Genomic DNA, 25,372 nt, shown 5'->3' with positions numbered 1-25,372 from the left:
AATTTTTGCTTCCTTGTATGCCCTCTCCTTTGCTTTAACTTTGGCTTTGACTTCTCTTGTCAGCCATGGTTGCATTCTTTTTCCATTCAAAAATTTCTTCCTTTTTGGAATATACCTGTCTTGCACCTTCCTCACTTCTCGCATAAACTCCAGCCACTGCTGCTCTGCTGTCCTTCCCACCAGTGTCCATTTCCAGTCAACTTTGGCCAGTTCCTCTCTCATGCCACTATAATTTCCTTTACTCCACTGAAATACCGACACATCAGATTTCGGCTTCTCTTTTTCAAATTTCACAGTGAACTCAATCATGTTATGATCACTGCCTCTTAAGGGTTCCTTCACCTCAATCTCTCCAATCACCTCCGGTTCATTACACAGTACCCAATCCATTGCAGCCGATCCCCCAGTGGGCTCAACAACAAGCTGTTCTAAAAAGCCATCTCGCAGACATTCTACAAATTCTCTCTCTTGAGATCCAGTGCCGACCTGATTTTCCCAATCCAATTCTTGCTAACATTTTTCATTGAGGAATCACTAAGCTTCCTCTGTTGTGAAGTGGTTGTAACAGATTTTCTAAGACTCGATCTTAGCCAAACAACTGACAGAATTTAAACAGATAGCATGATCACAGGAAATCTGCTGGTAAGCTGATTGGAAAACACTGCAATATTAAGTCATACAGAATAGAATATGGTTAATTTTCAGGGTGCAAGAGCAATAAAATGAAAGAAAAGAGACAAAGAGCACCAAGTAAAAACAGCAATAAAGCATTCAGAGAGACGGATATCCGTGTTACCAGATTAAATGCAAGGTTCCTTTAGCGTACTACTGAAACTTTTTTCCCCTCTATTTTCACACCCAGCATGGACTGGGAAATATATACACATTTTCAAAAAGCATAAACAAGGATGCCAGTCTAAGAAAAACGGTTTAAGATCAAATTCTTTTTTTTTCCTTTGGAGTCAAGGATCTCAAGTAGCAGAAGGTAAAAAGATGTGAACAGATACCTTCAAATAAATCTAAGCATACCTACATTTGTTTAGGGACATGGAAGCCAGGCATTACAAGATCTCCCTAAGTGCAACACCTCATGCTTGCCCAAATGAAACTCTACATGCCATTTCTCTGTCCATATCAGTAACTGATCTATAACCCACTATAATTGTTGATAGTTCTTTACACTCTCCACAACTCCACCAATTTTGGCATCATCTGCAAACTTGCTAAAATACTCATCAGATATTTTAAACCAAGGTTCTGATAAACATCACATTGGTCCCAACACTGATCCTTATGGGACACCACTGTTCAAGAACCCTCATCCAGAATAACAGCCTGATCTAGCTTCTATGGCCAATTTTTAAAAAGTAATTTTTAGCACTTAACTGTATTTTAAAAGAAATTTGTGTTAAGTTAATTTAAAAATTTTAAGTCTCCACAATGACATTTAAAAATTGTTCAAAGGCTATCAAAGTCAGCAGAGTAACTGGATCTTTAGCTAGGGCTCCTGGAGGAATAGACTGCGAAAGGCAAGTGCAGCTTTGGGAAAAATGTGGGTTGTGGGGGATGCAAAGGGGGCAGCTGGCCAGATTATGCACAATCCAGTCCAATACTAGATGCCAGCAATAATGGGCACCATCTAACATTTATAATCCCATATTTTGTCCTCTTCCCTTTCTTAAATAATTGTGTCACAAGAAGCGAGAAGAGAGCACAGCCTGGATGGTGGGGTTCCTTGATGATGAATGCTGCTTTCCTTGTAGATGTGCTCAATGGTGGGAGGGCTTTCCATATTACTATTTAACTATTTATGGTTTTATTACTATTTAATTATTTATGGTGCAACGGTAATGAAAACCAATTTCCCCCGGGATCAATAAAGTATGACCATAACAAATCTGCGCAAATGTCTAAGGAAGTAGTGGCACTGTTGTGCCTTTGCTGTGATGGCACGTGCGTGCTAGTCCCAGGACATCCATGCCTCTCCTTTGTCCACTCTGCTTGTTACTTCCTTGAAAAACTCTAATAGATTTGTCAGGCAAGATTTTCCTTTACAGAAACCATGCTGACTTTGACCTATTTTATCATTAGTCTCAAAGTACCTCGTGCTGTTGCATGAACGAAGTCACTGGAAAAAATTACTGGTTGATACAAAGCAGCTTCTTTATTTGACAAAGCAAGGTACAGTTGGCATCATATGGAGACGCTTTCAGTGGAAAGGTCTGCTGGCCCAACATGGGGCTCCATATTTTATCAAAGGACAACTCCATATTTACAATGTATGGACAACGCTTTCTTTGAAACTACATACAACCTTCACACTTCCTGATCCACATCCACACACAGATACCCAAATGAATTGTAATCAGCATTGTCTGGATTAGGATTCACAGCTTTTAGGAACCCATTGTTTAGAGCTGTACTCCAAATTAAATCCACAATACATTTTCAGAAGTGAAGACTGGTAGCCGAGGTCAATTGTTAAATGCATATGCCCTAAACCCAAATATCACTCCAACACCTGGAAGCCTCATCCTTAATAATTTCTTTCCCTAGTTTATTAAATCTCATATGATCACTTGACTTCATTCCCCTCCAATGCAGAAGGCAATAAATATCACAAAATGAAAAAAAAGTATTCTATTCGTAATTGAAAAGCTGCATATATGGAGGAAGAAAGCATTACCACAGATCAATGATCAATCAGTGCTGACGAAGTGATAAAGTAAGCACATTTTAACTTGCAGAGGAGAATAGACAAAGAGAAAAGGAATATCTGCAATGGCTCTGGAGATGAAGTTTGTCTAGATGACACCGTGTGAAGGGTAGTGAATGAGTGTTCATCACAGCAAGTCCGTATGCAAGAATGCAAATGGTGAGATGAATGAAGCCAGAAGAGAAACCTAAACTAACAATGTTGAATCTGAGATGAAGGTACATAGCAAGCTTACACTGGGTGACATGGAATAGTGGGAAGAAATCAGGTGGAATGCAGGGTTATAAGGGACAGGCAAACTGCATCTGGTTTCTCAAGTGTGAAGAAAACTGCATACAAACAAATTTTGAAGTCCAAGTGAAGCCATACCATTTGAAATGCTAAAAATGAGGGGAAAGGTATACAGATCTGTTGTTTTTCCCTTCCCACTTTTTCTTTCCAACTTGTACTTATTTTCTCACTTTCCCAATTCTGATGCGGAGTCATTGTCCTAACATGCTGCGTTCCTGGCACTTTCAGTATTAGTTAAATCTCTGGTTGAAAAGCAAAACAGACACTGACAATCCCTGCAAAGCAGAAGGAAAGGAAAGAAATAAGAAAAGTGAAGTAATGCTTAAATCTAGTCTTCTTGTTGGTATTGAGTTCAATGCCTTTTGTGCTTGCTTTGACTAACAAAACATGAAGGCAATTTCACAAACACCCAAAGCCCCTAATGACCCTATGACCTGTCTGAGTCTGATATGAGATCATTCTTCAAGAGGGTGACTCCACAAAAAGTATCTGGCCCAGCTAGTGTATCTGACCGAGTCCTGAAGACATGTGCTAATCATCGGGCATCTTCGACCAGTAGTACTAGCATCCACCGTAATTAAGTGTTTTGAGAAGTTGGTCATAAGACCATAAGACATAGGAGCAGAATTAGGCAATTTGGCCCATCGAGTCTGTTCTGCCATTCAATCACAGCTGATCCTTTTTTTCTCTCCTCCTCAACCCCATTTCCTGGCCTTCTCCCCGTAACCTTCCATGCCACATCCAATCAAGAACCTATCAATCTCTGCCTTAAATACACCCGATGACCTAGCTTCCACAGCTGCATATGGCAACAAATTCCACAAATTCACTACCCTTTGGCTAAAAAATTTCTCTGCATCTCTATTTTGAGGTTGTGCCCTCTTGTCCCAGACTCTTGCAGCATGGGAAACATCCTTTCCACATCTACCAAGTCTAGGCCTTTCAACATTTGAAAGGTTTCAGTAAGATCCCCACTCATCCTTCTGAATTCCAGCAAGTACAGACCCAGAGCCATCAAACATTCCCCATAAAATAACCCTTTCATTCCTGGAATCATCCTTGTGAACCTCCTCAGGACCCTCTCCAATGCCAACACATCTTTTCTAAGATGAGGGGCCCAAAACTGTTCACAATACTCAAGGTGAGGTCTTGCCAGTGCATTATAAAGGCTCAGCATCACATCCTTGCTCTTGTATTCTAGACCTCTTGAAATGAATGCTAACATGGCATTTGCCTTCCTCATCGTGAAGCATATCATCTCTTGCCTGAGGAGTGATCTGGATACACTACAGTTTACCATTACAAAAGTCAACAGCAGGTGCCATTTCATTTCTCAGTTCTGAAACACCTTGAAAATAAGGATGCAAACAGTATGTCAACACTATCATCCCCTCGAAACTCATCACTAAGCTCCAAAGCCCGGCCCTCGGTACCTCCCTGTGAAACTGAATCCTTAATTTCCTCAACCATAGATTGGGTGCTACAGTAGCACAATGCTATTACAGCTTAGGGTATTCCAGAGTTCAGAGATCAATTCTGGTGTCATTCTGTAAGGAATCTCTATACTCCTCCTTGTAGAATACATGGGTTATGTCCAGGTCCTCCACTTTCCTCCCACAGTCCAGATATACTGTTCATTGGTCATTGTAAATTGTCCCGTGATTAGATTAGTGCTAATTAGCTTTGTCAGGGGTTGCTGGGGTAGCATGTCTCGAAGGGCTGGAAAGGCCTACTACGCACAGTATCACTGGATAAACAAACGTTTTTTCTGCCACCATCTTCAATATAAGTGACTAAAAGGCTGTGTATTTAGCCCCCTGCTCAACTTTATGATTGTGTGGATAAGTACATCTCCAATACTGTATTTAAGTTTGCTGGCAACACCACTGCTGTTGGCTGATTCAAAAGTGACAATGAATCAACATGTAGGAGGGAGAATGAAAATCTGGTTGAGTGGTGTCACAACAACCTCTCACTCAATGTCAGCAAAACCAAAGAGCTGATTATCAGCTATAGAAGGAAGAAGCCCAAGGTCCATAAGCCAGTCCTCATTAGGCAAATGGCGATGGAGAGGGTAGTAGCTTTAAATTTCTTGGTGTTAACATATTAGAGGATCTGTCCTGGGATCAGCATGCAAGTGCAATTACAAAGGCACGGCAGCTTCTCTACTTTCTTGGAAGTTTGCATCAATTCAGCATACCACCAAAAACATTCAAAGCTCTATAGATGCACAGTGGAGAGTATCTCAACTGATTTCATCAGAGCTTCATATGGAAACATCAACAGAAAAGGGTGGATACAGCCCAGATCATCATAGGCAAAGCCCTCCCCACCATTGAGTACATTTACATGGAGCACTGTGTCATCAAATATCTCCTCCATTGAGGTTATGCCTTCTTCTCGCTACTATTATCAGGCAGGAGGTACATGAGCCATAGGACCCAAACCACCATGTTCAGAAAATTTATTACCCTGCAACCATCAGGGCTCCTGAACAGGTATGGATAACTATAATCACTACTCTTCTGAACCGATTCTATGATCTACAGAAGCACTTTCAAGTACTCCCAGGCAGGATAAGGAGAAAATAAATTTGAATAACATTATCCATACAATTCTTTACTCGAGATACCAGTCAACAAGGTGGTGGTTTTTTTGACCTTTTTTTCTGCTTTTTTTTTTGGAGACAATGATGAAACCATTCTAAAATAGAATATCATTGAGAGATGGTGCTACAGGATTTCACATGAACCATCTGATGAAACAAAGAAAATTTTACTCATCAGTGCATGTACAAAGGGCTGAACACAGCCTTTTTCATGTTCCAACTAACATTGAATAGCATGAGGTCAGTGTACTGGAGCAAGGAGTTTGTGACAAACTATAGACAGTGTGGTTGCAAATTAATGAGGAATTGTTGACAGATGTCCAATTGCCTATCAGAACCTAATCTTGAAATTTGTAAAGATTCTGCACATCTGCAACTTTGAAAAACCTCTATAAATGTGTGGTGGAGAGTATGCTGACCGGTTGCATCACAGCCTGGTATGGAAACACCAATGCCCTCGATTGGAAAATCCTACAAAAAGTAGTGAATACAACCCAGTCCATCACGGATAAAGCTCTCTCCACCACTGAGTTCATCCACACAGAACATTGTCACAGGAAAACATCCATTATCAGGGACCCCCACCACCCAGGTGATGCTCTCTTCTCGCTGCTGCCATTAGGAAGGTGGTACAGAGGCCTCAGGACCCACAGTTTTACCCATCAGCCATCAGGCTCTTGAACCAGAGAGGACAACTTCACTTCCCCATCACCGAACTGTTCCCACAACCTATGAATAAATTTCAAGGACTCTTCATCTCATGTTTTCCACATTTATTGCTTACTTATTTATTTTCCTTTCTTTATGTATTTGCAGTTTGTTGTCTTTTGCACATTAGTTGTCCATCCTTTTGAGTGTGCTTTCATTGATCCTCTTTCATTGATCCTATCCTTTCATTGATCCTATTAGTAAATGAATAATACTCATTTATTGAGTATGCCTGCGAGAAAACTAATCTCAGGGTTGTATATGCTGACATAGATTAAATTTGATAATAAATTTACTTTGAACTTCAAACTGAATTGGGAAGCAATTTTCAACAGTATATCAATTACAAGAGGTGCTAAATAATGGCAACTTTCCAAATCCACTGCAGAGATGCTACAAGGAATCCCAAGAATACCCCTGGAGGAAAAAAAACAATAATTTTCTCACTTATTTGTACTGGTCCCTGATCCAATATTCAATAAACGTGCCCAACTAACAATTATCCAAATATTAAATTTGAGAGTTGTACTTTAAAATGCACACTCTAACCCAGTTTCCTCGTTCACTGCCCTACCATATCTAATAACGTTTAAGTTTATTGCACAAGTGCATGCAATCAAAACTTGATAATTACTGATAAACACATTTGAAGTAAAATAATGACCCCAGACTATTTATTCAATTGTTGAGCTCATGTAAATATTTAAAGAGAACACAAAGGGCGAGGTTTTCAAATATATAAATATTTGCTGTTCATGGTTATACAGTAACTAAATTTTCAATTCATATTTCAATGTGAAATCATCTACAATTTCACTGCCTTTCAGACCCAAGTGCAATGTGTAGTACAAATGAGGAAATTATCACCAAACAGATGCACAATTATCAAGTCATCAAAATGTCTGTGAGGATTCATCGCCAGCTAAAATATAACTAGATTTTTAAAAGAATTTTCAGATACTACTAGGATTCTTACTACACTGTCAGAAAATAAATCTGACATCAACAAGAAAAATGACTGTTCAGTTTGGAAAAACAGAAGAGCTTGAACTTCAAAGCAATTATTTCACTATGATAACATGAAATAAATACAAATATGAAGTAGATATGACAGCAATCAAGTCAGAAAATTAACCATCGCAAGTATTATGGTTTACTCTTGAGCTCCTCTCCCAAATTTGAGAAACTACCAAAGTATCATAGCTATGCGATGTTCTACAATTTAAATATACAGGTACTCAGCATCTTCATATGAAAATGGTGATAATTAATGTGTTTCCACCACCTAGTGGCAAAACACTTAAAACATCTGCAGATTTAACACTGCAGACAATATCTGTACAGTATTTCAGAATTGCTTATTTTCACTGTAATAACACACGAACCACCATCTATTGGCTAAGTCCATCATATGAAAATTGCCATGAACAAAGATGATCAAATATGCAATACAATTTGGTTCAGTGGCAGAGCAATGCCAAACAATGGGTTTCATTTCCTCAAATGGCCTCAACCAAGTCTTCTAAATGCCTTTAAACAAATTATTTTTCAAATAATGAGCTACATTCTTTTTATTTATTGATAAATTTACAAACTCACATGTCACATTCAACATGATACAACCAGGAGCAATATTATCACTGATCTTAATTCTTGGATTTGATTAAGCATAAAAAAGTATGTAGAGCAACACACACACAAAATGCTGGAGGAGCTCCGCAGGTCAGGCTGTTTACTCTTTTCCATTGATGCTGCCTAACCTGCTGAGTTCCTCCAGGACTTTCTGTGTGTTGCTTTGAATTTCCAACATCTGCAGATTTTCTTGTGTTTCTGAAAAATGTATAGACTTGGAAAGGAATAGGAACAGATTAAATGTGCCAGATTTCCTATCTCTATGTCCAATAAATAGAAGCTCAAGTCTGTTTAACACGTAACAATTGTGACCAAAACTGGCTTTAATTTACAAATATTTAACTTCCTTCTTTTACCAATAGCCTGAAAGTTCTTCATCCAAAAATTATTGGATTACAGGAAAAGTGCTTTCTTAACATACTGCAGCAAACAGAACTTTGTTACAACATGGGGAAACAAAAATAGTGTACACATACTTATTAAATACTACACTCATTCAAATATAATTGAATTTCTATAAAGGAATCATACAGTAACACAGCTAGTGACGTTTGTTTTTCCAAATTTACTTTCCCAATAGTCAACCTAGATTTTTCCTTGACTGTTAGCAGATTGCTCAGCCAGCTGGTGGAAATGTGAGGGTACTATGAAATGCTTGCCCTCCCTGTCAGTTCAAAGTGTTCAAGTTAAATAGAGAAAAGACAAAGTGATCTTTCAGAATAACACAGGTGAAAATAATAAGGGGAGAAGGCAGGAGACAGGGGTTGGGAGGAAAAATGGATCAGTCATGATGAAATGGCGGAGCAGACTCAATGGGCGAAATGGCCGAATTCTGCTCCTATATCTTATGGTCTTAAAATGCTGTACTCAGCAGCCAGGTTTCAGAGGGCATAGATATGACAAAGGGAATCTCTCAGATAGAGTGAGATTTCACAACCTCTACAACACAAAATCAATTCGCTCTCCCTTTCCCAGTTCCAGCAAAGGATATACAACCTGAAAAATTTAACCATTTCTCTTTTTGCAAATGGTTTCTGACCCACTAAGTGATCCTAGCACTTCACATAAAAGTTGCTGGTGAACGCAGCAGGCCAGGCAGCATCTCTAGGAAGAGGTGCAGTCGACGTTTCAGGCCGAGACCCTTCGTCAGGACTGCTGCGTTCACCAGCAGCTTTTATGTGTGTTGCTTGAATTTCCAGCATCTGCAGAATTCCTGTTGTTTGCGATCCTAGCACTTTCTGCTTTTATTTCAGATTTCCAGCATCTACCATGATTTTTAATTTTCATGGTAAAACAAAGTCTACTTAGGAAAGGGCAATATATACAAAGACAACCATGTACAACCAATTAGAGGCAGCAGGAAAAAAAATGAACAAAGACCAATATAATTGCTGTTCATCCGAATGTGTGCAGCATTCAGAAGATAGTTGAATTTATAGCACAAACAGAAATAAATAGGTTCGAAAAAACATTGCAAACTGTGATGACAAAGTAACCAAATTTGTGAAATAAACGTTAAGAGTATATTTAATGGACTACAGCTACTGGGATCTGGAGCAAAAATAAACTGTTCAAAGACTCAAGTGGTCAAACAGCATCATTGGAGGCAAAGAGAGACTTGATATTTTGGCTCAACCCCAAACATCTAATATCATTTTGCCTTTACAGAAGCTGCTTGACCGATTGAGTTTTTCCAGCAGTGTTTTCTCCCTCACAACAGGATATCTAAAAAAGAAGAAAATTGAGAACTAGGAAGGGCAATCCTGATATAATGGATAAAGGAGGGATCTCAACAAGCAGCAGTGGGGGGGGGGGGGGAAGAGACGACCTAAAAAAAATTGCAAGGAGCTGAAAACATTGGTGGTAGCTGAAAATAATCCCCCAAATAGTAATAACACTGAGCATAGTACCTGCTAGGAATTTAGAAATGCATTTAATAAGGATTATGCAATACTCATGGGAGATTTTAACCTATGTGGAGACTGGGCTAACCAGATTATTAGTTGTGTGGAGGATGAATTCATGGAATATCTCAAGTATGGTTTCTTACATCTGTATGTGAACAAACAACCACACTATAGCTCACCTAACAGCGAAACCATGGATCGCGCCTGAAAAGTCTTCACTCTCCAGGGCGCAGGCCTGGGCAAGGTTGTATGGAAGACTGGCAGTTGCCCATGCTGCAAGTCTCCCCTCTCCACGACACCGATGTTGTCCAAGGGAAGGGCATTAGGACCCATATAGCTTGGCACCAGTGTCGTCGCAGAGCGCTGTGTGATTAAGTGCCTTGCTCAACAACACAACTCACTGCCTCGGCTGGGGCTCGAACTCACGACCTTCAGATCGCTAGTCGAATGCCTTAACCACTTGGCCACGTGCCCACATCACCTAACAGCAGTATCAAGGAAAACACCTCTATTAGGGAAATGATAAGCGGGCACATAGTAGATAATAATAAGATTGGACAAAGTCAACTTGGAGTCACATGATGAAAACATGTTTAACTAAATTGTTGGGACTTGGTGTTTCTAACTCGCAGAAAAGGATAAACCGGTTTTCATACTTGTTTTATTAAATTCCAGAAGGCTTTGGTTAAATATCAAATGAATATTAAACATGTTATAGGGTAACACCCTGAACTTGTCTGACAACTAAGACAAAACAGAAAGCTGCAACCAGAAGGGTACCACATGAAACCCTGCATTAAAGCTGGTCACATGACCTTTCCTGCATTACAGCAATCAGCAAATGATGCAGAGTCCACCACTTAGTCAGCCTGCCACCACTAGAGTCTGCTCCACCATCTCATCCATTTCCCTCTCAACCCCAGACTCCAGCCTTCTCCCCATATCGCTTCATGCCTTGACTAATTAAGAATCTATCAACCTCTGCCTTAAATATACCCAATGAATTGGCCTCCACAGCCATTATGGCCGTGAATTCTATAGATTCACCATTCTCTGGCTAAAGAAATTCCTCCTTACCTAAATTTTAAACAGACGTCCCTCTATTCTGAGGTTGTGTCCTCCGGTCTTAGACTCCCACACCATAGGAATCAGCCTCTTCACATCCACGCTAATAAAGCCTTTCAACATTTGAAAGGTTTCAATGAACTCAAGCCTGGCAGTACTGTAGACATTTACTTAAGCAGCAAATACTGTGCATTGCAAATTTATGAATGGGTGAACATTAGTTAGGTTATCTGGACTTGTACTTTGGATAAAGTTGGTATTTTACAAACATACACATTAAGTAATATCAATAGTTTATGCAAGCCAAAGAAGGTTCCTTTGAAGCAATTTCTTACTATTTTGTAGATTAGCAAGTTAGGAAGGGCAGTGGCAACAGCACTGAACTTCGAGGTGAATGGTCCCAAATTCGAATCTGTCCAGCTCCTTGCACACTTTCCATCCATGCTGGGTTGAGTGTCAAGCTAGCAACCTGGCCTCATAAAAAAAGTCAAAATGCTACGGAAATGGTAAAAATGCAACCCAATGGACAAGGCATGAAAAGGAACAACACAACAAATTAGGCTTCTATCACAAGCCTACAGTTTTGAACCCTACACTTTTGTATAGAACCTATTCCAAGATCAGAAAGAATGAAAGTAGTATGGGAACAGTGAGATGAAGAGTTGCTCCTCTACCATTAAGTTCTAACAGACACATCCTTACAAAATCAAAAGACATCTAATGGAATCTCTCTTTTGGTCCTCCTATTCAGTAATAATTGCAGAGGTCCAAGTACATTTTATTATTGATCCTACAAAACACAATGTGGAGGATATTAAAGTTGAAAAAGAAATAATCATTCTCAAATGATACAAGCAATTCCTATTGAGCAACTTCATTTGCTGCGGTACATTTAAGAATAATTCACAAATACCATTTAAGCATATTAGAAACAAAGCTAAAATTGAAAACAAAAATTCAGCAGGTCAAATACCAGAATTCTCCTGAGCAATGATTCTGATGAAGCTCCATGAATCCATAGCATCAAAGCTGTTGAACCTACTGTGCATTTTGATACTTCATTTGCATTTCAGATCTCTAACATTTACATTTTTTTAATACAGTAACTTTTAAGTGTATAAATCTAAAAAGCATTACTAATTTCAGATGATTAAATAATTTTACTATGTAAAAAAACTGTACACACAACCTCTTCACCCCGATCTCATTTCATTATCACTTTTGTAAATCGTCCAAATCAAAGGAAAAGGGTCGATCGTAACCCATAAGATGATTATAATCATTTGGATGCCAGAAAAGCACTGGATTTACTAACATTGACTTCTTATTTGCATAGAATGTGGTGAACATCTTGCTGACTCCAGGAACTTCTATATCCTTTTGATGGAAAACGGTTTTCTTCTGTTGGAGGAGGGCGTTGTAAGTGACTGCAGTGTAATTGTCAGTTTCCGCATTGTGATATAGGCGAATCACGTAACCTTTAGTGAGGAGATGCAATACCACAGGATTTAAAAAAGTAAAGAATCCAATTATGCCACAGAATGCTGCTTGTAACGCAGGGCTCTGAATTCCAAGGCCAGAGTGCAGAATGACATAAGGCATCGTACAACAACTAAAAATGCTGGTGGAGTAAGAGAAGAACTTCACACCTGGAAAAATGAAAGTTATATATTTAAATGTTTAATCAAGTTTACAATTTTAGTAGAAGGCTAAAAACATTTCTGCACAAACATACTGAACCATTTCAGCAAATCATAAACACAAGAAATTATACTGTTTTACATTTATTGAATGACCAAATACTTGAAATTAATTTGTGCAGGAAAGTTGTTACAAACTTTGAGAAAAATACAGGTAGCAAAAGAACTGAGTGATAGGCAGGAGGCAAAGAGTGGGCACAAAGGGAGCCTTTTTGGATTGGCTGCCGGTTTCTAGTGGTGTTCCACAGAAGTCTGTGTTGCGACCACTACTTTGTACATTATAGGTCAGTGATTTGGATGATGGAATTGATGGCCTTGTGGCTAAGTTTGTGGAAGATACGAAGATAGGTGGAAGGGCAGGTAGGGTTTAGAAAGCAGAGAGGCTGCAGAAAGACTAAGACAGAAGTGGCAGATGAGATACAGTGTCGGGAAGTGTTTGGACATGCGCTTTGTTTGTTGTAGACACAAATAATTGTGATACAGTGAAAGATGCTGTGCTTAAGGTTTACCAGTTGGTTCCAGAGGCACACAGGCTTTCCAAGGCAAATCTTACTGTAAACCTCGCTAAAAGTGAGTTTGGTCATGCTACTGTTACATATCTTGACTACGTAGTAGGCCAGGACCAACGGGCTCCTGTGCAGGCCAAGGTGCAAGCTATTCCTGAGGTTCCTGATCCGACTGGTAAGAAAGCTTTAAGAAGGTTTTTTAGAACTGGTTGGGTATTATCGTAAGTTTTGTAAGAATTTCGCTGATATCACTCCCCCCCCTAATGAAACTACTAGGGAAGAGTAAAAGATTTGTATGGAGTGAGCTTCGCCAGGAAGCCTTTGAATGACTAAAAACTATTCTGATTTACCAACCTGTGCTCAAAGCACCTGATTTTTCAAAACCATTCTCTATAGCGACAGATGCTAGTGACGAAGTTGCCAGGGCAGTACTGTTACAGAAGGGTAAGGATGACATGAACATCCTGTAGCTTATTTCTCAAAGAAATTTAATGTGCACCAGAAAAATTATTCCACTGTTGAAAAGGAGTTGCTATCACTTATTCTGGCTTTACAACATTTTGAAGTCTATGTTTGTCCTGCCCAGAAACCACTGGTGATTTACACAGATCACAATCCATTAGTGTTTCTAACTAAATGATTTACACGGATCACAATCCATTAGTGTTTCTAACTAAAATGAAGGATAAGAATAGTTAAACTGGAGTCTGATCTTGCAAGAATATGACCTGAAAATAAAACATGTAAAAGTTACTGACAACATTATAGCCAATCGTTTATCCAGATGTTAAGTTAGAAGTTGTACACGTTTTGCTCTGTTATCTGATAATTATACATGTACTGTTTCAAACTTTGTAATCTACTGTTAGACAAAAATTTTGCTCGTTAGACAGACACACAGACACACATGGTTTTGGACACTGGATGAGCTTTGTTGTGCCCACAAAAAGATGGGTTTTTGGAGGATCGATCAGTGGCTCTCGTAGTGTGGAAAAGGAGTGACCAGTGGGAAGTTATCAGTGTGTCCAACCCTTGCCTGGGTTGATAACTTAACCACAGAAGATGGTTTCCTTTTTGTGGTCACATTCAATGACTTTAAAGGATTTCGGAGGACAACAGAGGATTGACGGCAATGGCTTACTTGGACAACGAACCACACCTCTCTCTCTCATCCCAACCATACTCAACTCAATCTCACAAACTGAACTGACCTCGCTTACCTACCACTATAAGACTGTATCAATTACCACCGGAGCTTGGAAGAACTTAAGTCCTATATTTCTATATATATATATATATATATATATAAAATATAAAATCATTGCTAACCTGTTTGATTTACCTGATTTTTCATTACTGTATTGCGTAGTTACTAATAAATTAACTTTAGTAAGTAGCAATACCAGACTCCAGCTGTTTTCCATTTCTGCCGGTTTTGTAACCAGTTACGGGGTACGTAACAGTAGTGAGGAAGGCAAATGCAATGTCAGCACTCACTTTGAGAGGGCTGGAATATAAAAGCAATGATGCAATGCTGAGGCTGTAAAAGGCACTGGCAAGGCCTGACGGAGTACTGTGAGCAGTTTTGGGCCCTTTATCTTAGGAAGAATGCGCTGAAATTGGGAGAAGGTTCAAAGGAAGTTCATGAAAATGTTTCCAGGATTAAAAGGCATTTGATGGCTCTCGGCCAGTACTAACTGGAATTCAGAAGAATGGGGGGTGTTGAAAAGCCTCACCTGTGGAGAGGTTGTTTCCTATGGTAGGGAAGTCTAAGACCAGAGGACACAACCTCAGAATACAAGGATGTCCATTTAAAACAGAGATGAGGAGGAATTCCTTTAGCCAGAGAGTGGTGAATCTGTGGAATTCACTGGCACAGATAGCTGTGGAGACCAAGTCATTGGGTATATTAAATGGAGAGGTTGATAGATTCTTGATTAGCCAGGGCATAAAGGGTTACATGGAGCTGAGGGGGAAATGGACCAGCCTTCATGAAATAGCAGAGCAAACTAGTTGGGCCAAATGGCCTAGTTTTGCTCCTATCTCTAATGGTTTTATGGTCTTAAAATGTTCTTATTCATATACACAATTGCAGGTATTCCTCCTATTCCAATAATTTGTCATCAACAATAATCAGCAAGTAAAGCTACCCCTTACTAAATACTGCCTTGGCCAAGTTTCCAGTGTAAATCAGTCGCTCCTCCCCAGTGCTTCCATCTGAACCAAAATGTTGACTGCATGTAAGGTTAACCTGCAAAAGAAAAGAAAAATTCCTACAGTATGAAATAGAATCAAACCATGTCAAACACAATAGCCAAGACCTTTCAGCTAGAAAACAAATAAGTATGGATGCTGGAGAAAGAGTTAGCATTTAAAATTCATTCCAAAGAAAATGTCATTGGCCCAAAGAGTTAATGTTTATTTTTCATAAATGCTGCCTGAGCTCCTAAGATTTTCCAGGATTTTCCAGTTTTATTGAGGATCCCTTTAATTTCTTTAATTTACGTAACAGCAGTAAGTTACAAAAGTATTTAGAACTGCTTTTAACTAAATAATATATGCTAGGAAACAGAATTTTAAGTCGTTACTCTCAACAAATATTCATAGGCTAACTCTAAAAAGGGAAATCTCCCCTTTTCCTTTAACATAGCCTCATTCTCAAATCAGAATGTCTTACCCATCAAGCTCAAAGTGAGTTGGCTATGTCTTCCTGCCCAGAGTGAGTTTCTGATCTCAATTTCTCCTGCTCTACATGAACATATTTTTCCTTAGCTCAGCATCAATATTAAAATTAAAGAGCATATTTACTTAGAATATTAGCATCAATATACCCTATTTAAGGTACAAGAGAGAAGGTTCTTGGGCAACTGAAAGGTCTGAAGCTGGATAGGTCACCTGGACTAGATGGTATACACTCCAGAGTTTTGAAAGAGGAGGCTGAAGAGATCGTGGAGGCATTAGAAGTGATCTTATACTTCATTGTCGCCAAACAATTGGTACTAGAACGTACAATTATCACAGCGATATTTGATTCTGCGCTTCACACTCCCTGGATTACAAATATTAAAGATATTAAAAATAGTTTAAATTAGTAAATATTTAACTTATAAACCATAAATAGAAAATAGAAAAATGGGAAGTAAGATAATGCAAAAAAAAACTGAGAGGCAGGTCCGGATATTTGGAGGCGATGGCCCAGATCTGATTCATGATCTTTCATGAATCACTAGATTCAGGGAGTCAGGAAAATTGCAAAAGTCACTCCACTCTTCAAGAAGGGGGAGAAGCAGAAGAAAGGAAACTTTAGTTAGTCATTAAAGATGACTATAAAAGATCATTAAAGATAACTATTAAAAATCATTGTTAAAGATAAGGTCTCAGTACGTGGAGGCACATGATAAAATAGGCCATAGTCATCATGGCTTCCTCAAGGGAATCTGTTGGAATTCTTGAACGAAATAACAAGATAGACAAAAGGAAATCGGTTGATGATGTGTACTTTAATTTTCAGAAGGCCTTTGACAAGGTGCCACATGAGGCTGCTTAACAAGCTAGGAGCCCATGGTATGACAGGAAAGATAAAGCAGCGGCTGATTGCGGGAGGTACAGTGGGAATGAAGGGAGCCTTCTCTGGTTAGCTGCCAATGACCAGTTGTGTTCCACAGGGGTCTGAGATAGGACCGATTCTTTTTACATTATATGTCAATGATTTGGATGATGGGATTGATGGCTTTGTTAAAAGTTTTCAGACGATATGAAGACAGGTGGTGGGGCAGGTAGTTTTGAGGAAGTAGAGAGACTACAGAAAGACAGACAGATTAGGAGAATGGGCAAAGAAATGGCAGATGGAATACAGTGTCAAGAAGTGTCATGCATTTGGGTAGAAGAAATTAAAGTGTTGACTATTTTGTAAATGGAGAGAAAATAAAAAACTGAGGTGCAAAGGGACACGGGAGTCCTTGTGCAGGATTCCCTAAAGGTTAATTTGCAGGTTGAGTCTGTGGTGAGGAAGGCATTAGCATTCATTTCAAGAGGACTAAAATATAAAACAAGGATTTAATGTTGAGACTTTATAAAGCAGTGGTGAGCAGATTTGGGCCCCTTAGAAAGGATGCGTTGTAACACGAAAATGATTCCAGGATTGAATGGTTTGTCGTATGAAGAGCATTTGACGGTTCCAGGCCTGTATTCACTAGAATTCAGAAGAATAAGGGGTGAAAGGCCTTGATAAAGTGGATGTGGAGAGGATATTTCCTATGGTGGGAGAGTCTAAGACCAGAGGACACAGCCTCAGAATAGAATGGCATCTGTTTAAAAAGGAGACGAGGAGGAATTTCTTTAGCCAGAGTGGCGAATCTGTGGAATGCTTTGCCACCAATGTCTTTATGTATATTTAAGGCATGAAGGGATAGGGGGAGAAGGCAGGAGACTGGGGCCAAGGGGAAAATTGAATCAGCAAGGAGAAAATGGCAGAGCAGACTCGATGGGCCTAATGGCCCAATTCTGCTCCTTTTTCTTATGGTCTTAATGGTATTGCAATAGAGTAATTTACGTACAAATTATGTCACTGACATTACAGAAGTATTCACACAGGTCTTTTAGTTTGCATGCCCTGGCCAGCTCTTTGCGCACATATTCCAAGCATCCCTGTAGCCTTAAAATCACTTTCTGGTCTCAAACCTGCCCTCATTTAAGAAGCTCTTAAACAAGGGAAGCTGTATTAAAGTTCAGGACTGCAACTCTGGAGATATGGACCCATCCAGCTGCAGGCACTCTGCACTGGGAATACTAAACTAAGTCAGGAATATGCAAGGAACAAGAATACATCAGAATCAGTAATATCAGAGCTGAAATATTGACAGAGGAGAGATTTGTGAACAATGATTCAAAGATCAACAAGTGCAGGCGAGCAGAACTTTGCAGCGGTTAACCTCCATAGTAAGTCCAGCTCAAATGTAGTGGTAACAAACAATAAATGGCACTTGTACAAAGCATTTAAATAACTAAAATATCCTTATGCACAGTTAAGACACCAGCTTTAAGGAATACCTTCACAAAGTGATGGACAGGTTTATGGATCCCCTCAGCAATTCCCCATGCAATCCCATCCCTGTATTTTGGCAATTGCCAATGATTCATCTGCAATATCTTCTTTTCCCCCTTCCATCCTTTAACTTTAGAAATCCTCCAAAGATCTACTCTAGGACACATAAAAACATAGAAACATAGAAAATAGGTGCAGGAGTAGGCCATTCGGCCCTTTGAGCCTGCAGCGCCATTCAGTACGATCATGGCTGATCATCCAACTCAGAACCCTGCACCTGCCTTCTCTCCATACCCCCTGATTCCTTTAGCCACAAGGGCCATATCTAACTCCCTCTTAAATATAGCCAATGAACTGGCCTCAACTGTTTCCTGTGGCAGAGAATTCCACAGATTCACCACTCTCTGTGTGAAGAAGTTTTTCCTCATCTCAGTTCTAAAAGGCTTCCCCTTTATCCTCAAACTGTGACCCCTCGTTCTGGACTTCCCCAACATCGGGAACAATCTTTCTGCATCTAGCCTGTCCAATCCCTTTAGGATTTTATGCTTCAATAAGATCCCCCCTCAATCTTCTAAATTCCAACGTGTATAAGCCTAGTCGATCCAGTCTTTCATCATATGAAAGTCCTGCCATCCCAGGAATCAATCTGGTGAACCTTCTTTGTACTCCCTCTATGGCAAGGATGTCTTTCCTCAGATTAGGGGACCAAAACTGCACACAATACTCCAGGTGTGGTCTCACCAAGGCCTTGTACAACTGCAGTAGTACCTCCCTGCTCCTGTACTTGAATCCTCTTGCTATGAATGCCAGCATACCATTCGCCTTTTTCACCGCCTGCTGTACCTGCATGCCCACTTTCAATGACTGGTGTATAATGACACCTAGGTCTCGTTGCACCTCTCCTTTTCCTAATCGGCCACCGTTCAGATAATAATCTGTTTTCCTGTTTTTGCCACCAAAGTGGATAACCTCACATTTATCCACATTAAATTGCATCTGCCATGAATTTGCCCACTCACCTGACCTATCCAAGTCACCCTGCATCCTCTTAGCATCCTCCTCACAGCTAACACTGCCGCCTAGCTTCCTGTCATCCGCAGACTTGGAGATGCTGCATTTAATTCCCTCATCTAAGTCATTAATACATATTGTAAACAACTGGGGTCCCAGCACTGAGCCTTGCAGTACCCCACTAGTCACCGCCTGCCATTCTGAAAAGGTCCCGTTTATTCCCACTCTTTGCTTCCTGTCTGCTAACCAATTCTCTACCCACATCAAGACCTTACCCCCAATACTGTGTGCTTTAAGTTTGCACACTAATCTCCTATATGGGACCTTGTCAAAAGCCTTTTGAAAATCCAAATATACCACATCCACTGGTTCTCCCCTATCCACTCTAGAAGTTACACCCTCAAAAAATTCTATGAGATTCGTCAGACATGATTTTCCTTTCAAAAATCCATGCTGACTTTGTCCGATGATTTCACCGCTTTCCAAATGTGCTGTTATCACATCTTTGATAACTGACTCTAGCATTTTCCCCACCACCGATGTCAGGCTAACCGGTCTATAATTCCCCGGTTTCTCTCTCCTTCCTTTTTTAAAAAGTGAGGTTACATTAGCCACCCTCCAATCCTCAGGAACTAGTCCAGAATCTAAAGAGTTTTGAAAAATTATCACTAATGCATCCACTATTTCTTGGGCTACTTCCTTAAGCACTCTGGGATGCAGATCATCTGGCCCTGGGGATCTGCCTTTAATCCCTTCAATTTATCTAACACCACTTCCCTACTAACATGCATTTCCCTCAGTTCCTCCATCTCACCGGACCCTCAGTCCCCTACTATTTTCGGAAGATTATTTATATCCTCCTTAGTGAAGACAGAACCAAAGTAGTTATTCAGTTGGTCTGCCATGTCCTTGTTCCCCATAATCAATTCACTTGTTTCTGTCTGTAGGGGACCTACATTTGTCTTAACCAATCTTTTTCTTTTCACATATCTATAAAAGCTTTTACAGTCAGTTTTTATGTTCCCTGCCAGTTTTCTCTCAATCTTTTTTCCCCTTCCTAATTAAGCCCTTTGTCCTCCTCTGTTGGACTCTGAATTTCTCCCAGTCCTCAGGTGAACCACTTTTTCTGGCTAATTTGTATGCTCCTTCTTTGGAATTGATACTATCCCTAATTTCCCTTGTCAGCCACGGGTGCACTACCTTCCTTGATTTATTCTTTTGCCAAACTGGGATGAACAATTGTTGTAGTTCATCCATGCGATCTTTAAATGTTTGCCATTGCATATCCACCGTCAACCTTTTAAGTGTCATTTGCCAGTCTACCTTAGCTAATTCACGTCTCATACCTTCAAAGTTACCCTTCTTTAAGTTCAGAACCTTTGTTTCTGAATTAACTATGTCACTCTCCATCTTAATAAAGAATTCCACCATATTATGGTCACTCTTACCCAAGGGGCCTCTCACAACAAGATTGCTAATTAACCCTTCCTCATTGCTCAATACCCAGTCTAGAATAGCCTGCTCTCTAGTTGGTTCCTCGACATGTTGGTTCAGAAAACCATCCCGCATACATTCCAAGAAATCTTCTTCCTCAGCACCCTTACCAATTTGGTTCACCCAATCTATATGTAGATTGAAGTCACCCATTATAACTGCTGTTCCTTTATTGCACACATTTCTAATTTCCTGTTTAATACCATCCCCAACCTCACTACTGCTGTTAAGTGGCCTGTACACAACCCCCACCAGTGTTTTCTGCCCCTTAGTGTTTATGCAGCTCTACCCATATCGATTCCACATCCTCCTGGCTAATGTCCTTCCTTTCTATTGCGTTAATCTCTTCTCTAACCAGCAATGCTACCCCATACTGTTAGGTGTATGTGTCTCTCTGGTGCTTCCTGCTTCCTGCCCTTTCCCTTGCCGTTTTCCCAATCATGATTCCCCTCTCCCTGCCCTATTTCCACTCTCAGTCCAATAGAGACCCATATCAGAATCAGGCTTATCATCACTCACATACATCATGAAACTAGTTTTTTTTGCAGCAGCAAAACAATACATAAATTACTACATAATCATGCAAAAGTCTTAAACACACCAGCTACAGGTGTCCCCCGCTTTTCGAACGCTCGCTTTACGAAACCTCACTGTTACGAAAGACCTACATTAGTACCGTTTTCGCTAACAGAAGGTGTTTTCACTGTTACGAAAAAAGCAGCACGCGAAAAAAATCAGCGCGCTATAAAAGGCAGCACGCGCCCCGAGCAGCCGCTCTCCCCCAGATTCAGAACTGCAATCTCGCTGGCATTGCTTAAACACGTACCTGTGAGCAGCCGTTTGCAAGATGAGTTCTATGGCAACGGAAAAGCCTGAAAGAGTTCGTAAGGGTGTTACACTTAGCGTAAAACTAGACGTAATTAAGCGTTTTGATCGTGGTGAAGGAAGTAAGGACTAAGTGAGTTTGGCTTGTGGAAGCTGATGAAGAAGATGTTGAAGAGGTTTTGGCATCCCATGATCAAGAACTGATAGCTGAAGAGCTGATGGAATTGGAAGAGGAAAGGATAACAATCGAAACCAAATGAGTAATGATAAAGTACGACTTTAATTTTGAAAGGGTACGTCGGTTTAGGGGATATTTGCAGGATGGTTTGAGTGCTTACAAAGAACTGTATAATAGAAAAATGCGCAAGGCTCAGCAGTCAAGCAAGCCTTCCACGTCAGCCACAGAAGACGACGAACCTCGACTTTCGACATCGAGGCGGGCAGTCATAGGAGAAGATGAGCTGCCTGCCCTAATGGAAATAGACGACGAGATGACACCCCAGTGTCCCACCACCCCAACCCCCAGGCCGCGGACAGATACCGATTCGCAGAGAATGCAGCAGTAGCCGGGAGACACACAGCACATCTTTAAGAAAAAAGCCAAAATAAACATGCTAATTAATTAGGTGCCGCCCGACACATAATTGTCGGCCCAGATCAGAGGCGATGCAATCAGCACTGATCTGGGCTGACAATTACACGCCGGGCGGCACTTAATTAATTAGCATGTTTATTTCGGCTTTTTCCTTAAAGGTGCTGTGTGCGTCCCGGCTACCGCTGGACCCCTGCATGCTTCGCGGCAATGTATCGGATCGCTGCCCGGAAAGTGGGGGCCACTGCACCACCCCAACCTCCGACTCAGCCTAACACACCATCATCAGTGTGCTCGGCGCTGTCCCAACTCCGGTAAGTGATACTACACTGTATGTACATTATTTCTACTTTATATCGGAAGTGTATTTTTAGGTGTTATTTGGTATGATTTGGCAGCTTCATAGCTTAAAGGTTACTGGAGAGCGCTTGCGCCGTGTTTTTGCCGACAGTGCTTGCGTGAGATTTTCGCTACGGAGAACAGTTCAGGCAATGATTGTGGAAAAGTATTTCTACTTTATATAAGCTGTGTATTTATCATATCATTCCTGTTTTTACTATATGTTACTGTTATTTTAGGTTTTATGTGTTATTTGGCATGATTTGGTAGGTTATTTTTGGGTCTGCGAACACACAAATTTTTCCCATATAAATAAATGGTAATTGCTTCTTCGCTTTATGACATTCCGGCTTACCAACCATTTCATAGGAACGCTCTACCTTCGGATGGCGGGGGAAACCTGTATTTATATATGTGCTGAAGACTTTTGCACAGCACTGCAGGTCAGAGAGTACAGGAATAATGATTGAAAGAAACACGTTGTGAGTTGGATTACAACCTGCAGAATTTTGACTAAGAAACTTATGGAGAATGGAAGGTTTGCTAGCACTGCAAAAGAATATGGCATTATAACCATTTCAGCAAAAAAAGTAGAGGGGTTAGTGATAGCAAAGCTCTCTCAGGCTCAACACCAAGCAAAAGCCGCAATCTCAAGCAGTTGCCAGAAGATGTAGTTAAGAATTAAGTAATTGGAGTGCTAGGAAGAGATGGTAGACAGAAAGCAATGACATCAGCCTTCCCAACATGCAAGTGGCAAAATCTATTTAAGCTCTGAGACTATCTGAAAGTGAGTAGTAGGGTCAAAAAAGTCATTACAGCTGAATTGCAGAACCTGATACTCTGAAATGATATTGGAAAGAGGTCCTACAGTATATCTTTGGAGGATTTCTAAAGTTATAGGATGGAAGGGGGAAAAGAAGATATTGCAGATGAATCATTGACAATTGCCAAAATACAGGGATGGGATTGCATGGAGAGTTGCTGAGGGGATTTACCACAGTTGTGCCTGGTTTGGAACATTTCAGCTATAAGGAAAGACTGGAGAGGCTGGGTTTGATTTTCCTGAAAATGAAGACAGTTGAAGAATGTTCTGACAGACACAAAATTATCAAGGCAGATAATCAAAATCGTTTCCCCCACAAATGCAGTGTGTAAACGTCACACAGAAAGGCTTTGACCAAATGCAGGAAACTGAATTAGGATGGATGAGAACAACGATTGGCACTGATACACTGGGTTAAAGAGCCAAATTCGGTGCTGTAAGTCTCGATAACTATGCATAAGGATGGAGACAGATAACAAGAGTACCACCCAGCTACACAAAGCAGTGACAAAAAAAAGAAAATGTAGTCAACATTAAGACGCACAAAGATGAACAAGACGAAAGGTGGTGACAGGCATAAGACATGTAATTTGCGCCAATATGTAACTAGAATGATTCAGATAAATGCTCAGCACGCTGTGTTCTAACCTACAAATATACATCGTCAACTATGCCAAATGTTGATTGTAACCTCCAAAGACCAATGGTTCACCGGGTGTTAACGGGTGCTGAGTGAGACCCAAAACGGAACCGTGACCAGGACTCCTTTCTAACCTCTTTTACCTGGGCACCAATGCGGCTGGTTGCGACTTGGGGCCTTCCCAAACCCTCCGACCGCCCTCTGTCCAGGAGCCGGTGAATAGAGCGGTTTTTGTTGCCACTGATAACACAGAAGGATCTGGCGGCTGAGTACGCACATCCCGCCGTCGTCGTTCTCCCTGTAAAACCGGCACCAAACCGCAAAACCAGACCCAACGCCGCCATGCTCCCGCTGCCTCCAAGCACGCCACCACAGCATTGGCTACCGGTAATCACCAACCACGGGTTAGTTTACAGCAGTAGCTCCGCCCCCTCCCATTCAGGCCATTTGGTGGAACGGGATCCAGCTTTTTTTTTAACGCAAACAACAGGAATTCTGCAGATGCTGGAAATTCAAGCAACATACATCAAAGTTGCTGGTGAACGCAGCAGGCCAGGCAGCATCTATAGGAAGAGGCGCAGTCGACGTTTCAGGCCGAGACCCTTCGTCAGGACCGATCGTCAGGACCCTTCGTCCAGCTTTCTCTCTTTCCACCACTACCGCCTCGGATCATCAAGTGGGAGAGTGTACGAATAAATTGCGATTAATGTAGTTAACTGAATGTATGCTATTTTGTACTGTTAATTTACTTTCTCACATTAAGCAGTTTACATTCCACCTCAGGCCAATGTCAAGCAGGCTTTAGGTGATCTGAGTAATGGGACCAACATGCACGAAACAGCGCATCCTAACGCCTTCACATCGTTTGGGGAGATTTTAACCAGGCCAGTCTGAAAATATCACTAAGCAATTACCAGCAACAGATTACTTGCAATACGAGAGGAACTAAACACTGGACCACTACTACACTATCATCAAGAATGCCTACCGTACTATTTCACACCCTCACTTCGGGAAGTCTGATCACCTGGCTGTACTCCTACTCCCTGAGAAAAGGCAGAGACTGAAGACTGCAACACCAGTAATGAGGACCAAGAAAGTATGGACAAGGGAAGCACAGGAGCTCCTACAGGACTGCTTTGAATCGGTGGACTGGACTGTATTCAGGGATTCATCTTCAACCCTGGATGAGTATTAAATCTTGTGTGGATGAGTGTGTGCCTACAAAGACTTACTGTACATTCCCAAACCAAAAGCTGTGGATGAATCAGGAGGTACGTCATCTGCTGAAGGCCAGATCTGTGGCATTCAAGTCTGGCAACCCAGGCCTGTACCAGAAATCCAGGTATGATTTGCGGAAGGCTATTTCAGGGACGAAGAGAAAATTTTGAATGAGGTTGGAGATGACATCGGATGCACGGCAACTCTGGCAGGGTCTGCAAAACATTACTTCCTACGAAGCGAAACCCAA

At 40.8% G+C, this 25,372-nt stretch overlaps 1 protein-coding gene across 2 annotated transcripts; it reads right to left on the bottom strand.

Moving 5' to 3' along the window:
• Positions 1-5,575: 5,575 nt before the first annotated feature.
• tmem70 (transmembrane protein 70) lies at positions 5,576-24,263 on the bottom strand. 2 transcript variants are annotated; one of them, XM_063065173.1, is made up of 3 exons: positions 24,045-24,263; positions 15,291-15,384; positions 5,576-12,576 (listed from the first exon to the last, which is right to left on the bottom strand). In XM_063065173.1, exons 1-3 carry the CDS (start codon positions 24,243-24,245, stop codon positions 12,143-12,145), a joined length of 729 nt encoding a protein of 242 aa, XP_062921243.1. In that variant the 5' UTR covers positions 24,246-24,263; the 3' UTR covers positions 5,576-12,142. The 2 variants fall into 2 exon arrangements, with proteins under 2 accessions (XP_062921243.1, XP_062921252.1); XM_063065182.1 differs by having other exon boundaries at positions 12,510-12,576; positions 15,284-15,384.
• Positions 24,264-25,372: the final 1,109 nt, after the last annotated feature.

The sequence above is a fragment of the Mobula hypostoma genome, chromosome 1 (genome assembly GCF_963921235.1).
Source record: "Mobula hypostoma chromosome 1, sMobHyp1.1, whole genome shotgun sequence".
NCBI classification, from domain to species: Eukaryota; Metazoa; Chordata; class Chondrichthyes; order Myliobatiformes; family Myliobatidae; genus Mobula; species Mobula hypostoma.
This window is presented reverse-complemented; position numbering and strand designations above follow the sequence as displayed.